The 21,509-nt window shown below is 44.0% G+C and overlaps 1 protein-coding gene across 4 annotated transcripts in view; it reads left to right on the forward strand.

Annotated features, from left to right (window-relative positions):
* LOC127003784 (titin-like) overlaps positions 1–21,509 on the forward strand; it is a 326,729-nt gene that overhangs the window by 12,057 nt on the left and 293,163 nt on the right. The window contains exon 1 of one of the 4 annotated variants that reach the window (XM_050870820.1): positions 10,481–11,549. The exons of the other annotated variants lie outside the window; for them this stretch is intronic. Within the exon in view, the coding sequence (XP_050726777.1) occupies positions 11,514–11,549 (36 nt within the window). The 5' untranslated portion in view covers positions 10,481–11,513. Of the gene's footprint in view, positions 1–10,480; positions 11,550–21,509 lie in introns of those variants that run through there. 4 annotated transcript variants of the gene reach the window in all.

Consider the following 21,509-nt stretch of genomic DNA (forward strand, 5'->3'; position numbering starts at 1 on the left):
TCTTTTCTAAGGTTGTCGGCTGTATATGTAGTGTACTTGTTTTAGAAAGTAGAGAGGCATTGCAGCAGAACGAGAGGAAATATTAGGTTTCTCTCTGCATTGAATACCTGTTTACATCTGTTAGTGTTATGTAAATAGGGGTGATTACAATAAGTTAACATTAGAAAATAAATGTAGTGTACTTGTTTTAGAAAGTAGAGAGGCATTGCAGCAGAACGAGAGGAAATATTGGGTTTCTCTCTGCATTGAATACCTGTTTACATCTGTTAGTGTTATGTAAATAGGGGTGATTACAATAAGTTAACATTAGAAAATAAATGTAGTGTACTTGTTTTAGAAAGTAGAGAGTCATTGCAATAGAATGAGAGGAAATATTGGGTTTCTCTCTGCATTGAGTTCCTGTTTACAGCTGTTAGTGTTATGTAAATAGGGGTGATTACAATAAGTTAACATTAGAAAATACAACACCGTACATAATTTAGGTAATCTAGAAAGTTATTTCTTGATATTAGATTACGTGCGTACAGCTGCGTGTGCAGGTGTTTCCGGAGTATGATAACAAACGTTTGGGGCCATTAGTTTCGTGAAAGATAAGCTTCTGACAAACGGTAAGGATTGAAAAAAAAAAAAAAAATTCTCAAAACACTCGAGTAATGCTGAACTATAAAAAAATATAGGCAATACATATTTCAGGATTCGAATACACGCTTGTCATCTATAAAAAAAATAAAAAAAAAACAATCAACGCGAAATTCACCCGGCGAGACACGGCACTAAAACGCACAAACAAAAAATTACCGTCTGACGTAAAGTGTGAAGAGAATTATGCAAATGGGCATCGCGATAAAAAAAGGCTCATTACCGCCCGTTTTAGTGAAAGAGGCGCCAGTACGTCCTTTTTTATTATTATTTCCCGCTCTCACTTCCAGCCTGTTTATCCCCGGCGCTGGAGCATTAGTGACTTTACTGCCGGGGGACGAGAAGCCAGGTGTTGGGAAGCGCCTCTCCAGTACATAATAGATAGAAAATACCTGTGTAGATTTTTTTTTATCCGTGCTGACGTTAAAAAAAAAAAATTATGCCATGAAGTAATGACACAAAGGATATGGTTTGGTTGTGTGACGCTACGCAGTTATTGTCTCATCGCTAAGTCATATAAATACTCTGCTCTTAAAGCTTGCCTGTTTGTCGGGTCCTTTTATGATGACTGGAATGTTTTAGGTGTTTATGTGTGATGTTATTTACTACTCCTTTCTTACACCTTCCTCTTCCTCGCCATGTCATTGTATCATCACCATCATATCATCATTATTATTATTTTCATCAATTATTATCATCGTCATTATTTGTCTCTTTCTGCTGCGTGTATTACCCCTTCCCTACCTTTTATTATCCCTCGCTATGTCATCGTACCATCATCATCGTTATACCATCATTATCATCGTCATTATTTGTCTCTGCTGCTGTTATCATTTACTCCTTTCCTACCTCATTCTCTTCCACGCCATCTCACCATCCTATCACCATCATCATCATTATCTTAAACACCATCAGTATCATCACTATTTATATACCGAATCTTAGTTGCGATTGATGGTGAGTCTTCTCGTAGCGTGCCAGAGAGATGTAAGGAATGGTGGACCACTCTTGATGTTGTTGTTGTTTTGCGTGCTATTATGGCGGTGTGTTCCCTCCCTCACTGATTCCTTGTTTGTACGGGGCCGTGGAGGGTTTTAGGGAGATTGGTGGGGCGCGCGAGGGAGCCCTTTCTGATTCCTCCGCGTGATGGGTTGAAGTGGAAGGCCGCGATCGGTGGGTGCATGGCGCGGGTTCGGGAGTGCAGCAACGGTGATATTTTTATTTTTCTCTTTTTTTCATCCTTTTACCCTGTTTTTTTTTTTCTTGGAGGATGATCGGTAACTGCATGGCGCGGGTTCGGGATTGCAACGACGGTGATGGGGTTTTTTTTCTTTTTTTCATCCTTTTACCCTGTTTTTTTATTGTTTTTTTTCTTGGAGGATGATCGGTGACTACATGGCTGGGTCCGTGAGTGCTGCGATGTTGACGATTTCCTTTTTTTTTTTTTTTTTGTCTTTCACCGTGACTTTTTTTACATATTTTTTTTTCTGTATGGAGGCTGAGGTATGGAGTGCACAAGAATATGACATGTTTAAACGTGTATTTTTTGAAGTACTATTATCATCACCATCTTCATTACTATTTGTCGTTATTGTGATAGTTGTGGAATCATTATCCCTACCCAATCTAGTGTAAAGAATAATACTAATAGCAACATCGTATTTACCTTCAGTTTAATACTACTGTTATCGTTGTTGGTTCAAAGAAGACTGTTATTCTTCACAAACAGAACTAATGATCCACTGATTTGGCGCTCATAAATTTCGTAAGCAACAAGATGACCACGCCATTGTTAACTGTGTGTGTGTGTGTGTGTGTGTGTGTGTGTGTGTGTGTGTGTGTGTGTGTGTGTGTGTGTGTGTGTGTGTGTGTGTGTGTGTGTGTTCTCTTGGGTATTTAAATCTACCTGAGTAATGAATGCACTGCGGGCGGACCAATCAGCCAACACCTTTAAGAAGTAAATTAGATCATCGTGTCAGGTGCGCGGGGGACCGGCAATTCAATAAGGTAATTAATCCTTAGAGCCAGAGATTAATCACCACTTTCAATTAGTATTCATTAGGGTGCGTAAATATCCCACCCAGTCACCACTACATCTCTACTACCTGCATTAAAGACGTGGATAAGTATTACATAAGCCAATACGTATCCACTCCTTCACTACCACCACCATCACCACCACCACCATCACCACCACCACCTCCATCACTACCACCACCATCACCACCACCACCACCATCACCACCACCACCTCCATCACTACCACCCGCCTTTCCCCCTCAACACGAACAATGACCGCCAAGTACACAACAGTTACTTCTACTACTACTACTACTACTACTACTACTACTACTACTACTACTACTACTACTACTACTACTACTACTACTACTACTACTACTACTACTACTACTACTACCAATCAAAGCTACACAAAAGGAGCCAGCGTAGTTATTATAAATACTCACCACTCCCACTAACAGCCGCGTCATCACCAGCACCACCACATTCTTAACTACCACATCATCACCACCACCAGCACCACATTCTTAACTACCACCATCCTCCTCCTCACCACAGCGTCTTTCTCCTCCACCGCCGTCACCACTACCACATCCTTCACCACCACTACCACCACCACCGCCGCCACCAATGACACCAACCCTAACATCATTACTATAATTCTATCACGCTGCAGTAATATTACCTCAGCCGCTTTCACCTCCACCAACACCCAACCACCACCACCACAACCACAACCACACCCAACCACCACTACCACTACCACCACTATAGCCCAAACGAATACTAGCACCACTACAGTAACTTTGAAATTATCTTTTATATGTAGTCTCATTAATTATGTTTATTCTTTTATCAAAATATATAGCGTGCATTAAATCTCGTTGGAGGTTGTATTTTTATGCGTTTTCATCAGTAGCGTCTATTTATGCTTCTGTTGCCTAGACTCTCTGTATCTTTCATGTTTTCTTATGCATTTGCTATTTTCAATTGTTCAATGGTCCTGTATTCTTTTGTAAACGTAGATGAGCTCACGTCCTTATGACCTCACCAGAGAGTCAGGTGTGATGATTGAGGACAGGTAGAGTTGCTTTGCGCCTCGTGTACTCGATTCTTAGTCTCATTACTGATGCTTCTAACAACACTCGCTTGACGAATTAGGAGGACGAGAAAGAGGAAGAGAAAGAGAAAGAGGAAGAGGAGAAAGGGGAGGAGGAAGATCGGCATAGTATAGCATCAGCAGCAGTAACACCGAGAACATTGGGAGATGCGAAGCAAAACGAGAAAAAAAAATTGCAAAGCTATTTTTCCCTTCAAGTTAATTACATTCTTGTTTCCAACTCCGCCAATCTTTTCCATCTATTCACAAAGACTTCTCTGTGCGTGTGCGTGTGCGTGTGTGTATTAGCGCAGGAGTGAGGCTAATGAGCTGTGGAGGGAAGAATCTGGAAGCATTTGAGGTATTCGAGGAAACGTGACGCCGATGTTCATGACCTGGAAAGTACGAAGTTTGGAAGGAAAAAAAAAAAGATAAATATGTCGGATAATTATGTAGGAGAGAGAGAGAGAGAGAGAGAGAGAGAGAGAGAGAGAGAGAGAATTTTTATATACGAGTGTTATTTTGAAATTTTTATATACGAATGTTATTTTAACGCCCGAAAGCGATAATACAAGTAAGGTTTCTCACTTTTAAGTTAAACTACAAATCCGCATGACTACAGAGTGAGGAAATTAATGGCGAGTCTTGGCATAAAACACAAAGAAAAACACAATAGAAATTCATAGATATAACCTCAGAAATGAAGATAAAACAGCATCGATATAACCTTGTCTAGAAACGCTGATATAGTAACGATGACACAAAATTTAATGCTGCAATGTATAAAACCAGACAGGGAATCGTTAAAATGGACTTCGGTTAAAATCTAAAGCGTTGAAGAAATAACATTGTGACACGGGAGTTATGGATGCAAGACGGAACCTGAGATGAAAGAGGAGACCGGCTGAACATGCTGAACGTATGTATAAGACCCATGTTGAGATATGTCTGAGGGAAGGTGGGAGAGATAAAAACCCTGCAACATATGATGGATACTAATGTGGTGAATATTTTCCGGCTGCTTAGAAGTCATGTGGGTGTGTTGGCGGGTGGGGGGGGGAGGGGGGGGGGAGGGGAATGGAATGAAGTGTAATATGTTCCGTTATAAGCAATGAATAATAATGAACAGTGAATTGGAATTAAGCGATAAGCATTTTTAATTTTTTTTATTTATCAACTTCGTCGGTTTACTGCGGCAAAAATATAATAACCTTTGCTTTGTATCATCCATTGTGTAAGGGCTCGTGGTAGCGGAATAAATGAACAGAAAAGTCAACGAATTCGAAAAGTTGATTATTATTACAACATATACTCCTCCCAAAAATACGCTTACACATAGTTGCGTATTAAGGATTCCAGCAAAAGTCAGACCTGATGTTTGTGTTTGTATTTTTTTGTATGTGTATACTTATGCAATACTTACAATACTATACAAAGGAAAAACGATACAGCTACACTAATAAAACATACGAAGACACGCGAAGACCCAAAGACAATTCCAGAAAACCGTTCGACACAAAAAATTAGAAAGTTTACGTGATTACCAATTCGTGCAACAACCTTTGTGAATATAAGAAAACTTGTAAAGGTAGATGAACCCACGTCTTCATGACCCCCCCCCCTTGCCCCCCCCCACTCCCACACACACACACTCCCACACACACACACACACGGTACATCACAACACGCTTAACCCCGAGTCCCTTATTAAAGCCTCCACCACGTCCCCCATTGCCCATTATCTTCCCCTTTGGCCGCCGGGAGAGGGGAGAACGATGGCTAGTATGGGCCCTAAAAGTTGAAGAATCACCTCCCCACACCCCACTCCCCACTCCTCCCTCCCAGCTTCCCTCTCCCCCCTCCCACATCCCTCTCCTTGGCTTCCCTCTCTGACTACTAAATTCATCCTTGTTGATATCTTGGTTTATATCGTATAGCGCCCATAAGGCAGACTCGATAAGGAAAGTATTTAATGTCGTGTAGTGATGGAGGTGGTGGTGGTGATGGTGGTAGTAGTAGTAGTGGTAGTAAGTTGTGGTAGTGGATGGTAGTTGATGTACTTCTGGAACCCCAAATCCGGTCACAAAGAAAGAAAAGTGTGCGCAATTATTGTTTTCTTTGTTTATTTATAGTGATGGAGGTGGTGGTGGTGGTGGTGGTAGTAGTAGTGGTAGTAAGTTGTGGTAGTGGATGGTAGTTGATGTACTTCTGGAACCCCAAATCCGGTCACAAAGAAAGAAAAGTGTGCGCAATTATTGTTTTGTTTGTTTGTATATTGTTCTCATTCTTCTGTTGGTCTTTCTTCGGGGGAGCAGCTGTGGTTGAGGCTCAGACTGTGCTGGTTCTTTCCGAGTTTTATGGTGGGGTCATCTGCGACTTGTGGAACTACTTGTGCAAACTCGCAATTTGAGTTCAGTCTGGTGGATATTTTTTTTATGTGCATTTTAATTCAGTTCAGCACAGTAGAAAGTGTTTATCCGTCGGAGCGGCACAAACGATATCCCCTCGTCTACCATCTTGAGCAAAAATGTTATCTATGAACTCAGCAGTGATATAATAAGTTAACTGACGAATTTAGTGGACGTTTTAGACGAGATGGTAAATTTGTCTGAAAAAGAAAAGGAAAAAGAAAGTGTGTCTTGTGTAAGCATCATCATTCATCCCTCACGCTTGTTAACTCTGGAACCATAATTGACCCCCCTTTCTGCCATCTCTTCGGATTCTTTACAGGAGCAGCAAGTAGCGGGCTTTTTTTTATTATTGCTTCCTTTTTTTGTGCCCTGTGCTGTCTCCTTTGCTGTAAAAAAAAAGCGGAGATCAGCTGGAGGTGTGCGATCCAGTACGGTGCAAAACGGACTGACCTGTTTATGTTTTTAGGTGCCGCCAATAGCGCTGGCAGGTTCTCTTGAAGGGCTCCCTGGTATATTAAAATGTGAGGCGTATAAAGTGTAAATAAATCTGTTGATGCGAGGAAAGGTAATGTAAGCAGCATGACGAATGGAACACAGGGTCACAATGTCAAGTGTAAGATACAATAATTACGAACAGAGATACGCACCAAAGACTTAAAACCTATACCAGCGAAATATTTCAACAATTCACGAACACCAGAGAGAGAGAGAGAGAAAAAAGCGGCAGACAAGTGACGCAAAAAATGCCACCATAACAAAATCAATGCTTTCAATCAACACCTGACTGGCCGAATGATGAAGAATTAAAGGGCACGAATTGTTTCCACTAATTACGATTTTGTCCGACTGATTTCACCCGAATAAACACCGCTATGTATTTTGATGCGTTTGGCACGTGTGTGGAGGCTGGTGGTGAGGCCGCGTATATATAGCACTGGTTTGTCGCGATGGTATGGTGATATTACGGCGGTGGTGATGGGAGGGGAGAGGAGGAGGGCGTATGGGCTGTCAATGTCCTTCTGTGCAAGTTCGGGGACGGAGAGAAATGATTTGATTTGAATTATATGTTAAGTGTGTCAATAAAGGTGAGGAAAATAGATTGTCTCCTTGTTTTGTTAGGTTAGTTTGACGCCATATTATTTTAAAACGTGATATCAGCATGTATTATCAGTAGTATCAGTATGTATTAGGAGGGCGTATGGGCTGTCAGTGTCCTTCTGTGCAAGTTCGGGGACGGAGAGAAATGATTTGATTTGAATTGTATGTTAAGTGTGTCAATAAAGGTCATGTTGTTTTGTTAGGTTAGTTTGACGCCAGATTGTTTTTAAACGTAATATCAGTATGTATTAAGAGTAATGTGACTAGTTTGGCTTTTTAACTTTTTTTTTTAGGACGGAGTTTTTTTTAGAAGTGTCATAGATCTTCACCAGCTAAGTCGACATATTACAAACTCAGTCTTAAAAAAGTTGTATAAAAAATCAGCATAGCCAACCAACCGCGCCTTGAAAAATGAGTTAAAAAGACAAATCAGGCACATTATTGTTGATGAAGGCTAATAAGACGTTTAAAAAATCAGGCGTTAGTATTGTCGCATTGCCTTTCTCATTAATATCACTGGCTTGTCTCTCACTGCTGGTACCTTTACTATTTCTATGAATATAACAATTACCACTATACCTTTGATTACTGCCTACCATTGCCATAATTCTACTACTACTACTACTACTACTACTACTACTACTACTACTACTACCACTACCACAGCCACTGCAACCAGAACCATCAGCCAATTTTCCTTCCTGCTTTTCCTCCTCTCCCTCCCACCTTTTCCTCTTCTCCCTCCCACCTCTTCCTCCTTTCCCACTACCTCGCGGCGTCAATGATTGGGGATGGACAAAGGGAATGGCTAAAGGGAGCAAGACGGTATGGAGGACTTGTGATGTTTGGGTCAGGGAATCGGAGACCGCTGAGGGGGAAGCCAGAGCGATTGAAGGATGGACTGGGGGCTGTTTGAGGCTCGCTGAAGAGGATACTTAGTGGGTCTGCTTTTCTTGGACTACTTAAGAGGTGTTTGCTGTCAGAGGTAAGGTGAATGAGTCTCCAAAGGGCTGACTTGGATGATGTGGAAGGGGCTGTTAGTGGGGTCTAGATGGAAGGCTAATCGGACGTAGGGGTCAACTTAGGAACACAAAGAGACTGTGGAATGAATCATGGGACCGGGGTGGGGGTAGGGAGCTGGCGACGGCTGAATGGAGGACTGGTGAGTGGAAATGCTAGGGGGCTCAACGGTGGATGGCTGCATGAGTGGAGTGAATCGTGGCGACGGTGTGGAAGAGGGTGTTGGCGGTGTGGGCTGCGTAATGCAAAAGGCTGAGAAGTGAAGAGCTGTGTGGAGTAATGGCGGAGACGGGGTGGAAGGGAGTGGAGTGCTGGGTAAGGCTTTGTGGGTGGGTGTCGGGCAAATGCGGCAGGGGGTCGCGTGGTGAGGGTGGTGAAGGGGAAAGGGAATAAAGGTGACGAAGAAAGGGGGAAATATTGAATGGAAGAAGATGGAGAGGAGAAGGGGATAGACGGAGGGGTGGAGGGGATAGTGGAGGTGCAGGACAGTGTGTTGGTGAGGGCAAGGGGGATGTAGTGTGTCGGGGAAGGAGGGTGAAAGCAGTCATGAAAGGGGGATGAAGGGAAGGGGAGGGGACCAGGGCTGCAGGGGGTAGGAGGGGGATGGGAAGGCCGGAACAGAGTGCCTTGTGGCGGGGTGGTTTGTGAGAGTGGCATCAGTGCATCGTTGTGGTGGATGGCTTGCAGGGGATGAGGGGGGAAGAGGGTAAGGCGTTGAATGTTTGCGGTTTGCTCACTTCTATTAATTATCTTCATCTTCAAACGCTTTCTTCCCCACGTTCTTTTTTATACTGGAATGTTGAAGCTTTTTTTTAATTTCTTTATCCATCTTTTTTTCTGTATAAATGTTGATGGAAGTTGTTTTACGTCATCTTTATCTTTTTTTCTGTATATATATTGATGGAAGTTGTATTACGTCACTGCGCAATTAGCTTTCGTCAATAATGCCAAATAAAAAAAAACACGTTAAGGTAGTGAGTGTTCCAGGTGTAAAGTTTCTTATACCTGTTTGTGAAAGTGAGGTTGTGAAAGGGAAGCCTTGACGAGGATAAAAATTGTGGGTAAATAATAAATTCCTTCTAATATTATAAACTTTAAGGAGCAGCGAGTAGCGGGCTTTTTTTTATTATTGTTTCCTTTTTTATGCCCTTGAGCTGTTTCCTTTGTTGTAAAAAAAAAATACCTGCTAACATTTTGCAATACATAAACATAACAAACAGCAAGAGCGATACAAAATTCATCCCTGGAGGGCATTATCGTTATTTGGAAAGAGAGCGGAAACCTGAAAGCGGCGGAAATAAAGTTTTGTAAAGGAGGGTTGTAGAAAAGAAAGAAAAAAAAGCAACACCCACACATCGTAAAGTGAAAAGCATGTGTGTGTGTGTGTGTGTGTGTGTGTGTGTGTGTGTAGATTATATATTTTTCTCTTGTGAATTTGCACGTAAAATATTTAATCGCTCAAAAAATTGTAACTTTTAATGCACTGAACTACATACACTTTTTTTCCGGATAGCGCGCGCACACACACACACACACACACACACACACGTCTTCACTTACAGCCAGGAATATATTGTCCCCTTTCAAGATAACATTGTGAGCTACACCGTCACCTGCATCACCACCACCACAACCACCTCCACTACCACCACCACCACCACCACCACCACCACCACCACCTCCACTACCACCAGCACCACCACCACCTGCACACTCCTTAATTAATACACCTGGAGAATCATTACTGGACCTGTGCTGTTGTTGCGGTCACCAGGTAGAGGTCAAGCTATGAATCTCTCTCTCTCTCTCTCTCTCTCTCTCTCTCTCTCTCTCTCTCTCTCTCTCTCTCTCTCTCTCTCTCTCTCTCTCTCTCTCTCTCTCTCTCTCTCTCTCTCTGAGAGAGAGAGAGAGAGAGAGAGAGAGAGAGAGAGAGAGAGAGAGAGAGAGAGAGAGAGAGAGAGAGAGAGAGAGCGAGCGTAGAGCATTTACTGACACCATACCGACTGATCAATAGTATCGAATAACCTCGCGTATTGAGAGAGAGAGAGAGAGAGAGAGAGAGAGAGAGAGAGAGAGAGAGAGAGAGAGAGAGAGAGAGAGAGAGAGAGAGAGAGAGAGAGAGTATCCCGTTACCTTGAGTAAGTAGTCAGCGCGGAGGAAAGGGAGGACCAGGGGAGGAGGAGGATGAAGGGGGCGAAGCAGGAGGAGGAGGGGGGAGGGTAGAATGGAAGGAAGGAAGAAAGGAAGGAAGGACTGTGGGGAGGAGGAAGAGGGGAGGAGGGATATAGTCGAAGAAATGAAGGGGTGCAGTCTGTCCCCTCCCCCCACACCCTCCCTTCCCCTTCGTATGGGTCTTCTCTCTCCCCTTAACCCTTCTTCCCTTCCTCGCTCCGTTCTTTTACGTTCTCCTTCACCCTCCTTCTCCTTGCCACTCTCTCTCATCTCCCCCCTTCATCTACGTTCTCCTGCACCCTCCCTCTCTGCCCCTCTCCCTCTTCCTCCGTTCTTCCACGTTCTCCTTCACCCTCCAGCACACTCCCTCTCCCAGCCCTCTCCCTCCCCCCGCCCGTCCCTGCCACACAAGGTCGCGTCCCTCGTCCCGGCTTCCAGTGGTGTCGTGCCGGGCCCCGGGGGAGGTGCAGCTGTGCCTGACGCGGCCCAGACAGCGGCGTCTCACCCAGCGACGCCCCACAATCGTTATCGGCGGCGCGGTCCATGAATGCAGGCGCGTTTACTGCATGCCCGATTGCTACGTTGCTGGGCTCTGGCGTTCCTCCCGTGATGGTTTTGCTGCGTGAGATGCTTTGATTTCCTTATGGTAGCACTTGTGGTGAGATGGGTACAAGTGTGTGAGCTGTTTTTGATCCATGAAACTAAATTTGTGTCTAGAACGGAGAAAATCAAGTTCTCATGTGTCTACGGAAGCGTGTCTCGTTAAATAGGGTCAAGTTCAGTTCCTCTTGCGCATTGTGTTCTAAGTTGTGCGTGACTTCGTTGTAGGAAAGACGAAGTGGTTGCCGAAGTGATCCATTTTCCGATCTGTGAATGGTGTGTTTCTAAGTGATCGGTCTCTCGTGTGTTTCTTAGTGGTCTCCGTCGTGTGAAACCTACGTGTTCGGCCTTAAAGTTGTTTGGCCGGAAAATCTGAAGCCTCGGCACCCGGAAACTGCGAGGCTGTTTATTATTTCTAAGGAGCAAGACGCCATTCAGAGGCAGGACGGAAGATGGTCATTTGCCGCGGCCCCCAGCACCAACGGGAGGTAGGTCTGGCCTGGGTCTGGGCGCCACTCTTTAAGTCCTAGCCACGCCGAGCCACCCGCCACACCAAGATTTTTTCCCCTTACCCTCTTCTGCCTCTTTGTTCTGTATTACCACCATTGCTTGCCTCCTCCCCATCCTCCTCCTCTTCTTTTTTTTTTTATTCCTCTTTTTCTTATCCTCCTCTTTCTCTTCCTTCACCACCACAACTTCCTCCTCCTCCTCCTCCTCCTCCTCCTCCTCCTCCTCCTCCTCCTCCTCCTGTTTTTCTTGGGTTTCCTCTTCTTTCCTTACCCTCCTCCTCTTCCTCTTTCTCTTCCATCACCACCACAACTTCCCCCTCCTCTTCCTCCTCCTCCTCCTCCTCCTCCTCCACCTCTTATTGTGTTTCCTCTTCTTATCTTCCTCCTCCTCTTTCTTCTCTATGTCTCTCCTCCCGTTCATTCTTCACGTTCTTCCTGGTTTGATGTCTTTATATTCAAGAAATTTCCCTGCCAGCCGCTTTAACTCTCTCTCTCTCTCTCTCTCTCTCTCTCTCTCTCTCTCTCTCTCTCTCTCTCTCTCTCTCTCTCTCTCTCTCTCTCTCTCTCTCTCCTCTCTCTCTCTCTCTCTCTCTCTCTCTCTCTCTCTCTCTCTCTCTCTCTCTCTCTCTCTCTCTCTCTCTCTCTCTCTCTCTCTCTCTCTCTCTCTCTCGGTCTGTTTGTTTGTTTGTAGGTCTTCCTTGTACCACCTATGTCTGTGTGTGTGTGTGTGTGTGTGTGTGTGTGTGTGTGTGTGTGTGTGTGTGTGTTCCCTTCAATCTCTGTAATTTCCTTTTTCCCGTACCCAGTTTTTCCTCGGTGACCTCTCTGTATTCCTGCCCTTTTAACTTTTTTTCCCCCTCGCTGTTGCTCTCCTCCGCTTCCGTTCCCATCTCCATTCTTACTTTTCTGTCTCTTTCGTTTTCTTATTTTTCTTTCAGTCTCAATTTATTTTCTCAGCCTTAACCTCTTCCCCACTCTGGGCTGTTACCGCTTTCCTTCTCTTCTTTCGTACGATTTTTCTTCCCTCTCTACTCTGCGAAAGCCTTCCCTTCTTTTTCTTCCTTTTTCTTTTTCTCTCTTTACGCATACCAAAAACAACACCTTTTCACTGTTACCTTGCGTCTCTGTTTTACTTTCTTACTTCTTCCATTATCTCTTTCCTTATCCTTTCATCGCCCTCTTCTTCCCCTTTTGATATTTATTCCTATCCCTGTATGGCGTCCTCTCCCTCCCTCCCTCCAGTCTGAGTTTCCTTCGTTTTCCTTTCCCCTTGTCTTCTTTCCCCTTCACTACTCCTCACCTTTTCTGCCCTCGCTTCTCATCCTTATCACATCCCTCCACTCCCCATCCGTTATCCTTTCCTCTAGCCAACCCTCATGCTCTCGCCCCCCCCTCCTCCTCTTCCTCCTCCTCCGCTTCCCTCACTATTGTTTCCTCCAGCTCCCCTTTTCGCCACACTGTATTCTGTTGCCTGACTCAACGCGTTTGTTTAAAGTCCGAAACTCTACCTGATCGTTGAACTAATTCTACTTGGCAAACCTACGACCTAGAACAGAGAGAGAGAGAGAGAGAGAGAGAGAGAGAGAGAGAGAGAGAGAGAGAGAGAGAGAGAGAGAGAGAGAGAGAGAGAGAGAGAGAGAGAGAGAGAGAGAGAGAGAGAGAGAGAGAGAGAGAGAGAGAGAGAGAGAGAGAGAGAGAGAGAGAGACCCAATAGTCCAAATAGGGGAGTCTACCCCACAGAGAGAGAGAGAGAGAGAGAGAGAGAGAGAGAGAGAGAGAGAGAGAGAGAGAGAGAGAGAGAGAGAGAGAGAGAGAGAGAGAGAGAGAATGGTCTGGTTTACGTGCGGGTGAATTCACAGAGTCAGGTTTTAGGCTTCTTTCGGTCGCTTGATTCTCAGATACGATTTAGGTTTATTAGCATACAGGCGCCCGGGGTACGAGGGGGCGGGGGAGGGCGGGGGAGGATTTTAGGGCAAGGTTAGAGGGGTCTGGGATGAGGCGAGGATCACGTTGGCAGCGCAGGTGAGGGTTTAGATTCAAGGGGGGTGGGGTGGGGGGGGGGGGGAAGGGGTCAGCAGATGGATGGTGATAGCATTGATTTGATTATCGGCAACAGCAAAAAATAGATAAAAAGGTGGCCATTGTGGGTTGAGGGTTGTGGTGGTGCTGGTGGGGGCTTTGGGGTGGTTGTGGTAGCGGTGATGTGGTGGTGGAGGTTGGTATAATATTCGCAGGTTGGTTATTTTTTTCTTTACGGCAATGGAGGCAGCTCAAGGACAAAACTCAAAATCAGCTACACAAAAGCTCGCTATTCGCTGCTCCAATTGAATAGAAACAGCAAGAGGCCAGAAGAGAGCTCAGGTATATATGTGAACTGTTAACCCTTTAGATGCGGATTTCCCACAAGAAGACATCACCAAGCTACAGGAGTGGAACAAAAAGTGGCTGCTACAATTTAGTGAGAAAAAAATGTGAGGTCATGCATCTTGGGGGGAGAAATCCAACATACCAGTACCACATGGGAAACACTCCACTACCCACCACAGAGGCAGAGAAAGACCTGGGAGCATATGTTACCAGCCTACCAGTGAAGGGGAAATCCGTGCCAATCGCAGCGGACGGGTTACGGAGAGGCTAAGTTTGGATTGGACGACGTGCTAAGTGTCTAAAATGAGGTGAATAAACATATGTGTGACGTCGCCATTGCTCTGCGTAGAACTGTGGTAGCGAACATCATATCCCATGCAGTGTTGGTTCGGTAATAAAGGATATGTCTGCAGAATTGGTGCCGCAAAAAGAAAAAAAAAGAGTTGGGATTGCGCCTGAAATCAAGTGCGGGGTGTCTTGATTATTCTTACCATCAATACATTATAATTGTTTATCCTAATAATATGACGCATTTTTTAGTATAACAAGGACAAGCATTTCTATTTCTTTTTTTTTTTTTACAACAAAGGAGACAGCTCAAGGGCACAAAAAAAGGAAACAATAATAAAAAAAAGACCGCTACTCGCTGCTCCTAAAAAGAATCCAAGGAGGTGGCCGAAAGTGTAAGCTGAACGTTAAAAATCCATTGATATTCTTATGTGTTTACAAGTAGTTGATTTAACCAGATAGATCACGAGACGCCGTTAGAGAATAATCCTCAAAAGTAATCATTCTATATCAAGCTTTAGGGAAATAAAGGAGTTAGCGTGTAAGGACCTGCTCGTGGCGTGGTTTATCCTGCCATGCCTGGGGAGGGCGGGCACGGAGGGCGACGGTGCTGGGAGGAATCAAAGATGTGTGCCCACGGGTCGCTTGGGTACGCCGGGGCAGGGCAGAGACCCCATTCCTTGCATAATAAGTAGATCCTGTCATACACTTGCATTTTTTCCTGCTTTCGTTTTTAAGTAATCTCTATGAGATACCTTTTGTCTCTTATGTTTCTAATGTTCGAGGAGGTGCGTGAGGCGCCAACCACTCCTCACAGGCCGGGAGCACTTGAGGCAGGTGGCGCGTGCAAGTGGTCCTGCCCACCTGCCCGTCACTCACCTGCCACCACCACCACCACCACCACCCGAAACACACACACACACACACACACACACACACACACACACACACACACACACACACACAGACGAAAAAAGACAAATAGACATACACAGACAGACGAACAGACACCGACCGACATAGCTTTACGAAAAAGGAAAACTACCTCCCATAATTCGTTCACCATTAAGAGAGAGAGAGAGAGAGAGAGAGATTATGGGTTATGGTTTATGGAGGCCCTCGTGTGCCGCCTCAATGGGAGTGAAGGCACGTCAGGGAAGGAACCTCAGGGGGAGTGAAGTTGAAAAGCCTCGTGAATAGAAATGTTTCCCCTTGATTAACTTTTCTCGTTTTCTCTCGCCTGTGCTTTTTCCCTTCCTTGCGTTCCTTCCTCTTGCCTCTTCTTGCAACCATTTTTATCCTTCTCTCTTCCATCTACTCTGACTTTTTTGGGGGTTAAATTTTATGTTTTCTTTCATTTTATATATTTTCTTGATTATTTTGTTTTTTGCTTTTATGCTTCGTTTTATAGCATCAGTTTTGTGTATTATTTTGTGTGCATTTCCTTTTAGATTTTATTGCGGCTTTTTCTCTTGGTTATGGCTGTTATATTAGGCAGTGTCATTCTCCTATTATCCATTATTGCACACACACACACACACACACACACACACACACACACACATACACTCATATTCTGTTAAGCATTTATTCTGCCCAAGTGCCCGCTGCGTAAGGACCAGAAGTGGCCTCTTGTGCACGCCGTCTTTTAAATCCCTCTCATCGACTCTCCTTTCCCCTCGCACGTACAGCCTCTCCCCTTTCTCTTGTTTTCTCACTCCTGTTCTCTTACCTTTGCTTTCTTCTCCCTCGTCTCCTTCCTTTCCTCCTAACGTGCACTTATTCCATTTTTGTAACTTTTTCCTCCCTTTTTTTAAGTCACCCCCTGTTCCTCTCTGTCTTTCTCTCCGATTCCCTTATAGTGTTCTTTGCTTCCTTCTCTTTCATATTATCTTTTACCAACATGCTATTGCTCCCTTTTTGTAACCCTTTCCTCCTTTACTTGTTTTATGTTCCTCTTTCTGTTCCCCTTTCTACCTCTCCGCTTTCATCAGTTTCTTCTTCCTTCCCTTGCTTCCTTCTCTTCCATGGTCTCTCCTCCAGTTCATCCCTACTTCTTCTTCGGTTTCACAAACACTCACCGCCTTCCCATGTCATTACTCGCATTATCTTAACGAGGGGTGAGTCACGTTACCATGAAGTTAATACACTGGTGAACTGACGGCCAGAATATAGCTTGAAGGTAAGAGGGTGTAACTGTATCGTAATGTATATCTGAAAGAGAAAGGTGAGCGTAGGTAAAGAAAGGGAATAGGGTGGAGTGTGTGCTATATGGACTGAAAGATAATTCCGCTAAATGTACTTCTCGAAATATGGAAAACAAAGATCATCCTGAAAGTCGTAACGTGTCAGTAATGTACGAAAGACTAATTAAAACTACCTAATGCCGATATTAAGTAAAATGAGAGGGAAAGGGAAAGGAAGGGAGGAGGGCTTCGGTTGCCTTTCAAAAATAGAACACACGAAATTAAAGGGAGATTGATCTTATTGATTCACCAGCGGAAAATAGACGTCGATTAGGTGACCTTCCTGGAAGAAGCGGCGGGAGAGAAAACGCACCGGGGAGCAACACAGCGATGAGAAGAAATAGACGGGGGAGAGAATAGATTGAGAAGAAATAGACTGGGGAGAGAATAGATTGAGAAGAAAAGACTGGGGAGAGAATAGATTCAGAAGAAGTAGACTAGAAAGAAAAAACTAGGAGGAATGTAGACTGGGAAGGTAATGGACAGGGGAGAGAATAGACCGGGGAGAGAATAGGTTGAGAAGAGAATAGGCCGGGGAGAGAATAGGTTGAGAAGAGAATAGGCCGGGGAGAGAATATACTGGGGAGAGAATAGACCGGGGAGAGAATAGACCGAGGAGAGAATAGACTGGGAAGACAATAGACTGGGGAGAGAATAGATTGAGAAGAGAATAGACTGGGGAGAGAATAGACCGGGGAGAAAATAGACAGAGAATAGACTGGGGAGAGAATAGACTTGAGAGAGAATAGACTGGGGAGAGAATAGACCGGGGAGAGAATAGACTGGGAAGAGAATAGACCGGGGAGAGAATAGACTGGAAAGAGAATAGACTGGGAAGAGAATAGACCGGGGAGAGAATAGACCGGGGAGAGAATAGAGTGGGGAGAGAATAGACTGAGAATAGAATAGACTGGGGAGAGAATAGACTGGGGAGAGAATTGACTGAGAATAGAATAGACTGGGGAGAGAATAGACTGGGGAGAGAATAGACCGGGGAGAGAATAGAGTAGGGAGAGAATAGACTGAGAATAGAATAGACTGGGGAGAGAATAGACTGGGGAGAGAATTGACTGAGAATAGAATAGACTGGGGAGAGAATAGACTTGAGAGAGAGTAGACTGGGGAGAGAACAGACTGAGAAGAAAATTGACTGGGAGGAGAATAGACTGGGAAGATAATAGACCGGGGAGTAATACTGGGGAGGAAAATACACTTGGAAAATAAAATGAAAGTCAGAAAAGGAAACTCAATTCGGTAATCTTTCTGTTTGCGTAAATGAGGAAAATAAAGAAAATAAGGAAGAAAAACGTAGAAAAGGTAAAGCATTATAAGGAAGAAGCAGAGATTTACGAAAGAGAGAGAGAGAGAGAGAGAGAGAGAGAGAGAGAGAGAGAGAGAGAGAGAGAGAGAGAGAGAGAGAGAGAGAGAGAGAGAGAGAGAGAGAGAGAGAGAGAGAGCTATAATTATAGTATCGACAATCTCTTCACCGACGCCCGCAAGATAGAAACTGGCACACGGGGATTCATAAATTACGGAGAATAGAGAAAATTGAAAAGAAATGGATGCAAGGTCGGGGTCGGCGCTCCCTTGATGTTCCCTCCTCACTGGCTGAAGCGCCCTTGACCCCCTCCGAGAGCCGATTGGTCGATGGGAGAAGAGCTCGTAACGTGTTGCTTTCCTGTTCTGTAGCTGTTGCGTCGCCGTCGAGTGTTGGCGAGTGTAGGAAAAAAGAATAGTTGAGTAATAGGCGTGGATTTGATTTTTTTTATATATGAAAAGTGTGTGTGTGTGTGTGTTTATATTTTGTTTGTTTATTTGTTTGCGTATGTGTGTGTGTGTGTGTGTGTGTGTGTGTGTGTGTGTGTGTGTGTGTGTGTGTGTGTTTTGTGTTGCGTCGTGTGTGTTTGGGCGTTAACTGCAGGGATAGTAATTAATTAAGAATGTAAACACACACACACACACACACACACACACACACACACACACACAGAGAGAGAGAGAGAGAGAGAGAGAGAGAGAGAGAGAGAGAGAGAGAGAGAGAGAGAGAGAGAGAGAGAGAGAGAGAGAGAGAGAGAGAGAGAGAAATAAAGTCATATATATAAAAAAAAAAACCACGAAAGCAAAAAAATGTATATAATTATGGTATAAAATTTAGGCCACTCATTTTAATTCCCATGGACACAGGTATTACTGCTGCGCTAATGGTCGCTTGAAGGCTTAAATTTAGGGTAATCATGTATATACAGCGAGTCGACGCGCCGTAAATGAAACTGTATGACTGGAAAAAAAGTTAAATATTATGCAGTTGGTAATTACAGTTGTTTAAAATTATGGAATGGTGCAGATAATCATGAACTGAAGATGTCACTATGTAGCACTTGTCAGATTATGTAGGACAGTATTGATAGTAGTAATAGTAGTAGTAGTAATAGTAGTAGTGGTTGTGGTGGTGGTAATAGTGGTAGTTATTTTTTTTTTTTGCTATTATCATGATATCAGTAGTAGTGTATAGTGGTAGTAATTTCTGTAGTAGTAGTAGTAGTAGTAGTAGTAGTAGTAGTAGTAGTGGCAGAAGCATCAACAACGTCAACAGCAACTCTCAGTAACATTAGGAGGAACACATGGAGTGGCGGAATGGGCATAAATTTCATCGCCAGTTTTCTCGCTGCAGTAATAACATCAACGCGCGCTCCCAGGGTTGAAGAGGCGCTGACGGAATAATAAGTCATGCTGGGGGGGGGGGGGCACACGTCCACCCGCCAACTCAATTATGTTCCTCGGGAGTCTACCAACCTGGCAGTACCGCAGCGAGCTTAACTTGGCCGCGCTGTTCACCGTCAGTCTCTCCTCATTTTTGTTTTCTTCGTTTTTTTCACTTTTTTTCTCACAATCCTTCTTTCTTTTCATCCTCCTGGTTGGGTTTTTTCACGGTCAGCTTCTTCCCAGTCTCTCTTTTCCTTCTGTATTTGTCTTCTTTTTTTCAGTCGTTGTGTCTCCTCGTACTCTTACTTCATGGTTTTCTTTCCCTATTTTCTTTCCTCATCTATCCATTTGTTTCCTTCAGTGCTTTCTCTCTCCACCGTCCGTTTCTTCCCATTCTTTTCCTTTCTTCGTTATTCACTTTTTTTTTCTTCAGTCGCTTGTTCTCTTCATACTCCTACTTAATAATCTTCGTCCCTTCCCCACTCTCTTTTCTCTCCTGTCATTTTGTTTCCTTCTGTTTTTTCTTTCTTGTCTCTCGCCGTTCTATTTCTTTTTTGTATAATCTCTGCTTTTCACTTTTCACTTTGTCCCTCTTTCTAATTCTCTTCTTCCTCTTCCTCCTCAGCCTCTTGCTTCTCCTTTTCCTTCCATGTTTTTTTCTTATCATTTTCCTCTTCTTTATGACCTTCTCTTTCGATGCTTTTAATTTTTGGTTTCGATTTGTCTCTAATATTCTTAAAAAGTGTACATTCTCCGACTCACTTCCTCCTCTTCCTCATCTCCTTCTCCCTTCTGCTTGACACCTCCGCTTCCTTCTGTTCAAATTCTTCCCTTCCCTTAACCCTTTCCTTCACCCTCATATTTCTTCCCCTCTCCTCAGTCGTCAACAGCTTTGGCCGCTTCCTGTTTTTCCTTTCCTCCCTAAAACTATTACGCACTTAACCTTTTCTCTCATACGCCCTCCTGTCACTCTTTCACCTTTCCTCGTCTCCCTCTCTCTCTCTTTCTTTCGTCACCCCTTCCTCCATTCTCCCTGTCTTCATTTATTAATCCTCTCACACACCTCGCCCTCACTCCTTCCTCACATTTCACATTATCTCTTCTTTCTCTGTCCTCCTTCAACTTTTGTAACGCACACACACCCTCCCCTCTGCGCAGTCTGACTTCCACCCCCCTCACCTACTCTACCTCTGTCTCCCCTCCTTCCTTCTCTCCTTTCCTTCATCCCTCTCTCCCTCTTAACTAGTCGACACCATATACCGCCCACCCAGTCCCTTCCTGGCTCCCCACTGTCAACCTAGAGGGGAGAAAACAAGGAAGGAAAGAAGGAAAGATGGAAGATTAGGAAAAGAAAGGATGTGAAGGGAACGAATAGGGGAGGTCTTCCGTGTTGATCAGGGGTACATTTGTTGTTTTCCTCTTTGCGGTCTCGTTCTGTGATTGGGAAAAAGAGTGAGTTTGGAAATAGGAATAACTGTTGACACGGTATCACTTAAGCGCCTTTGTGATGCCATTAAGGGACGTAAAAGTGAAATGAATGTTGCGTAATGTGATTTGTGTGTGAGGCTGCAATTCGTAAACTTAATTTGTCTTTTTTTTCTTTACCAATCTCAACTTGTAACTGATAGAATTTAAGTGTGTTTTTTTGTCTCTGAAATTCACTTACCATCGTTCATATATATTTTTTTAGCAACCCCTATCGTCTTCTTGTGTTTTTTTTTTCTTTACCAATCTCAACTTGTAACTGATAGAATTTAAGTGTGTTTTTTTGTCTCTGAAATTCATTTACCATCGTTCATATATTATCTTTGCAACCCATATCGTCCTCTTGCTAACACTGATGCATACAAGTTTGTCTTTTACATTATGCACAGGAAGGAAAATTCGTTCCCACTGACGTAACTTCGCTCCAACTAATTAGTGAAGGAACTCGTGTCGTAACTTTCATGTACGCTTTCCTTTTGAGGTTTGTGTGTTTGTTTGTTTTTGTGTATGTGCGTGTTTGTGTGCGTGTGTGTGTGAGTGCTCGAGTGTGTGTGTGTGTGTGTGTGTGTGTGTGTGTGTGTGTGTGTGTGTGTGTGTGTGTGTGTGTGTGTGTGTGTATGCTCGTGTGTGTGTGTGTGTGTGTGTGTGTGTGTGTGTGTGTGTGTGTGCCTATTCATTGATAATTATAATCATCAACGTTAACACGATCACCACCACCACCACCACCAGAACAACAACAACAACAACAACAACAATATCAACAACCATAACAAATCAAACAACAGCACCGCCACCACCACAATCTCCACCAAATACGAGAAAGTCACCCACTGCAAAAATAACTTAAAGA

Source organism: Eriocheir sinensis, chromosome 26 (assembly GCF_024679095.1).
Source record: "Eriocheir sinensis breed Jianghai 21 chromosome 26, ASM2467909v1, whole genome shotgun sequence".
In the NCBI taxonomy this organism is placed as follows: domain Eukaryota; kingdom Metazoa; phylum Arthropoda; class Malacostraca; order Decapoda; family Varunidae; genus Eriocheir; species Eriocheir sinensis.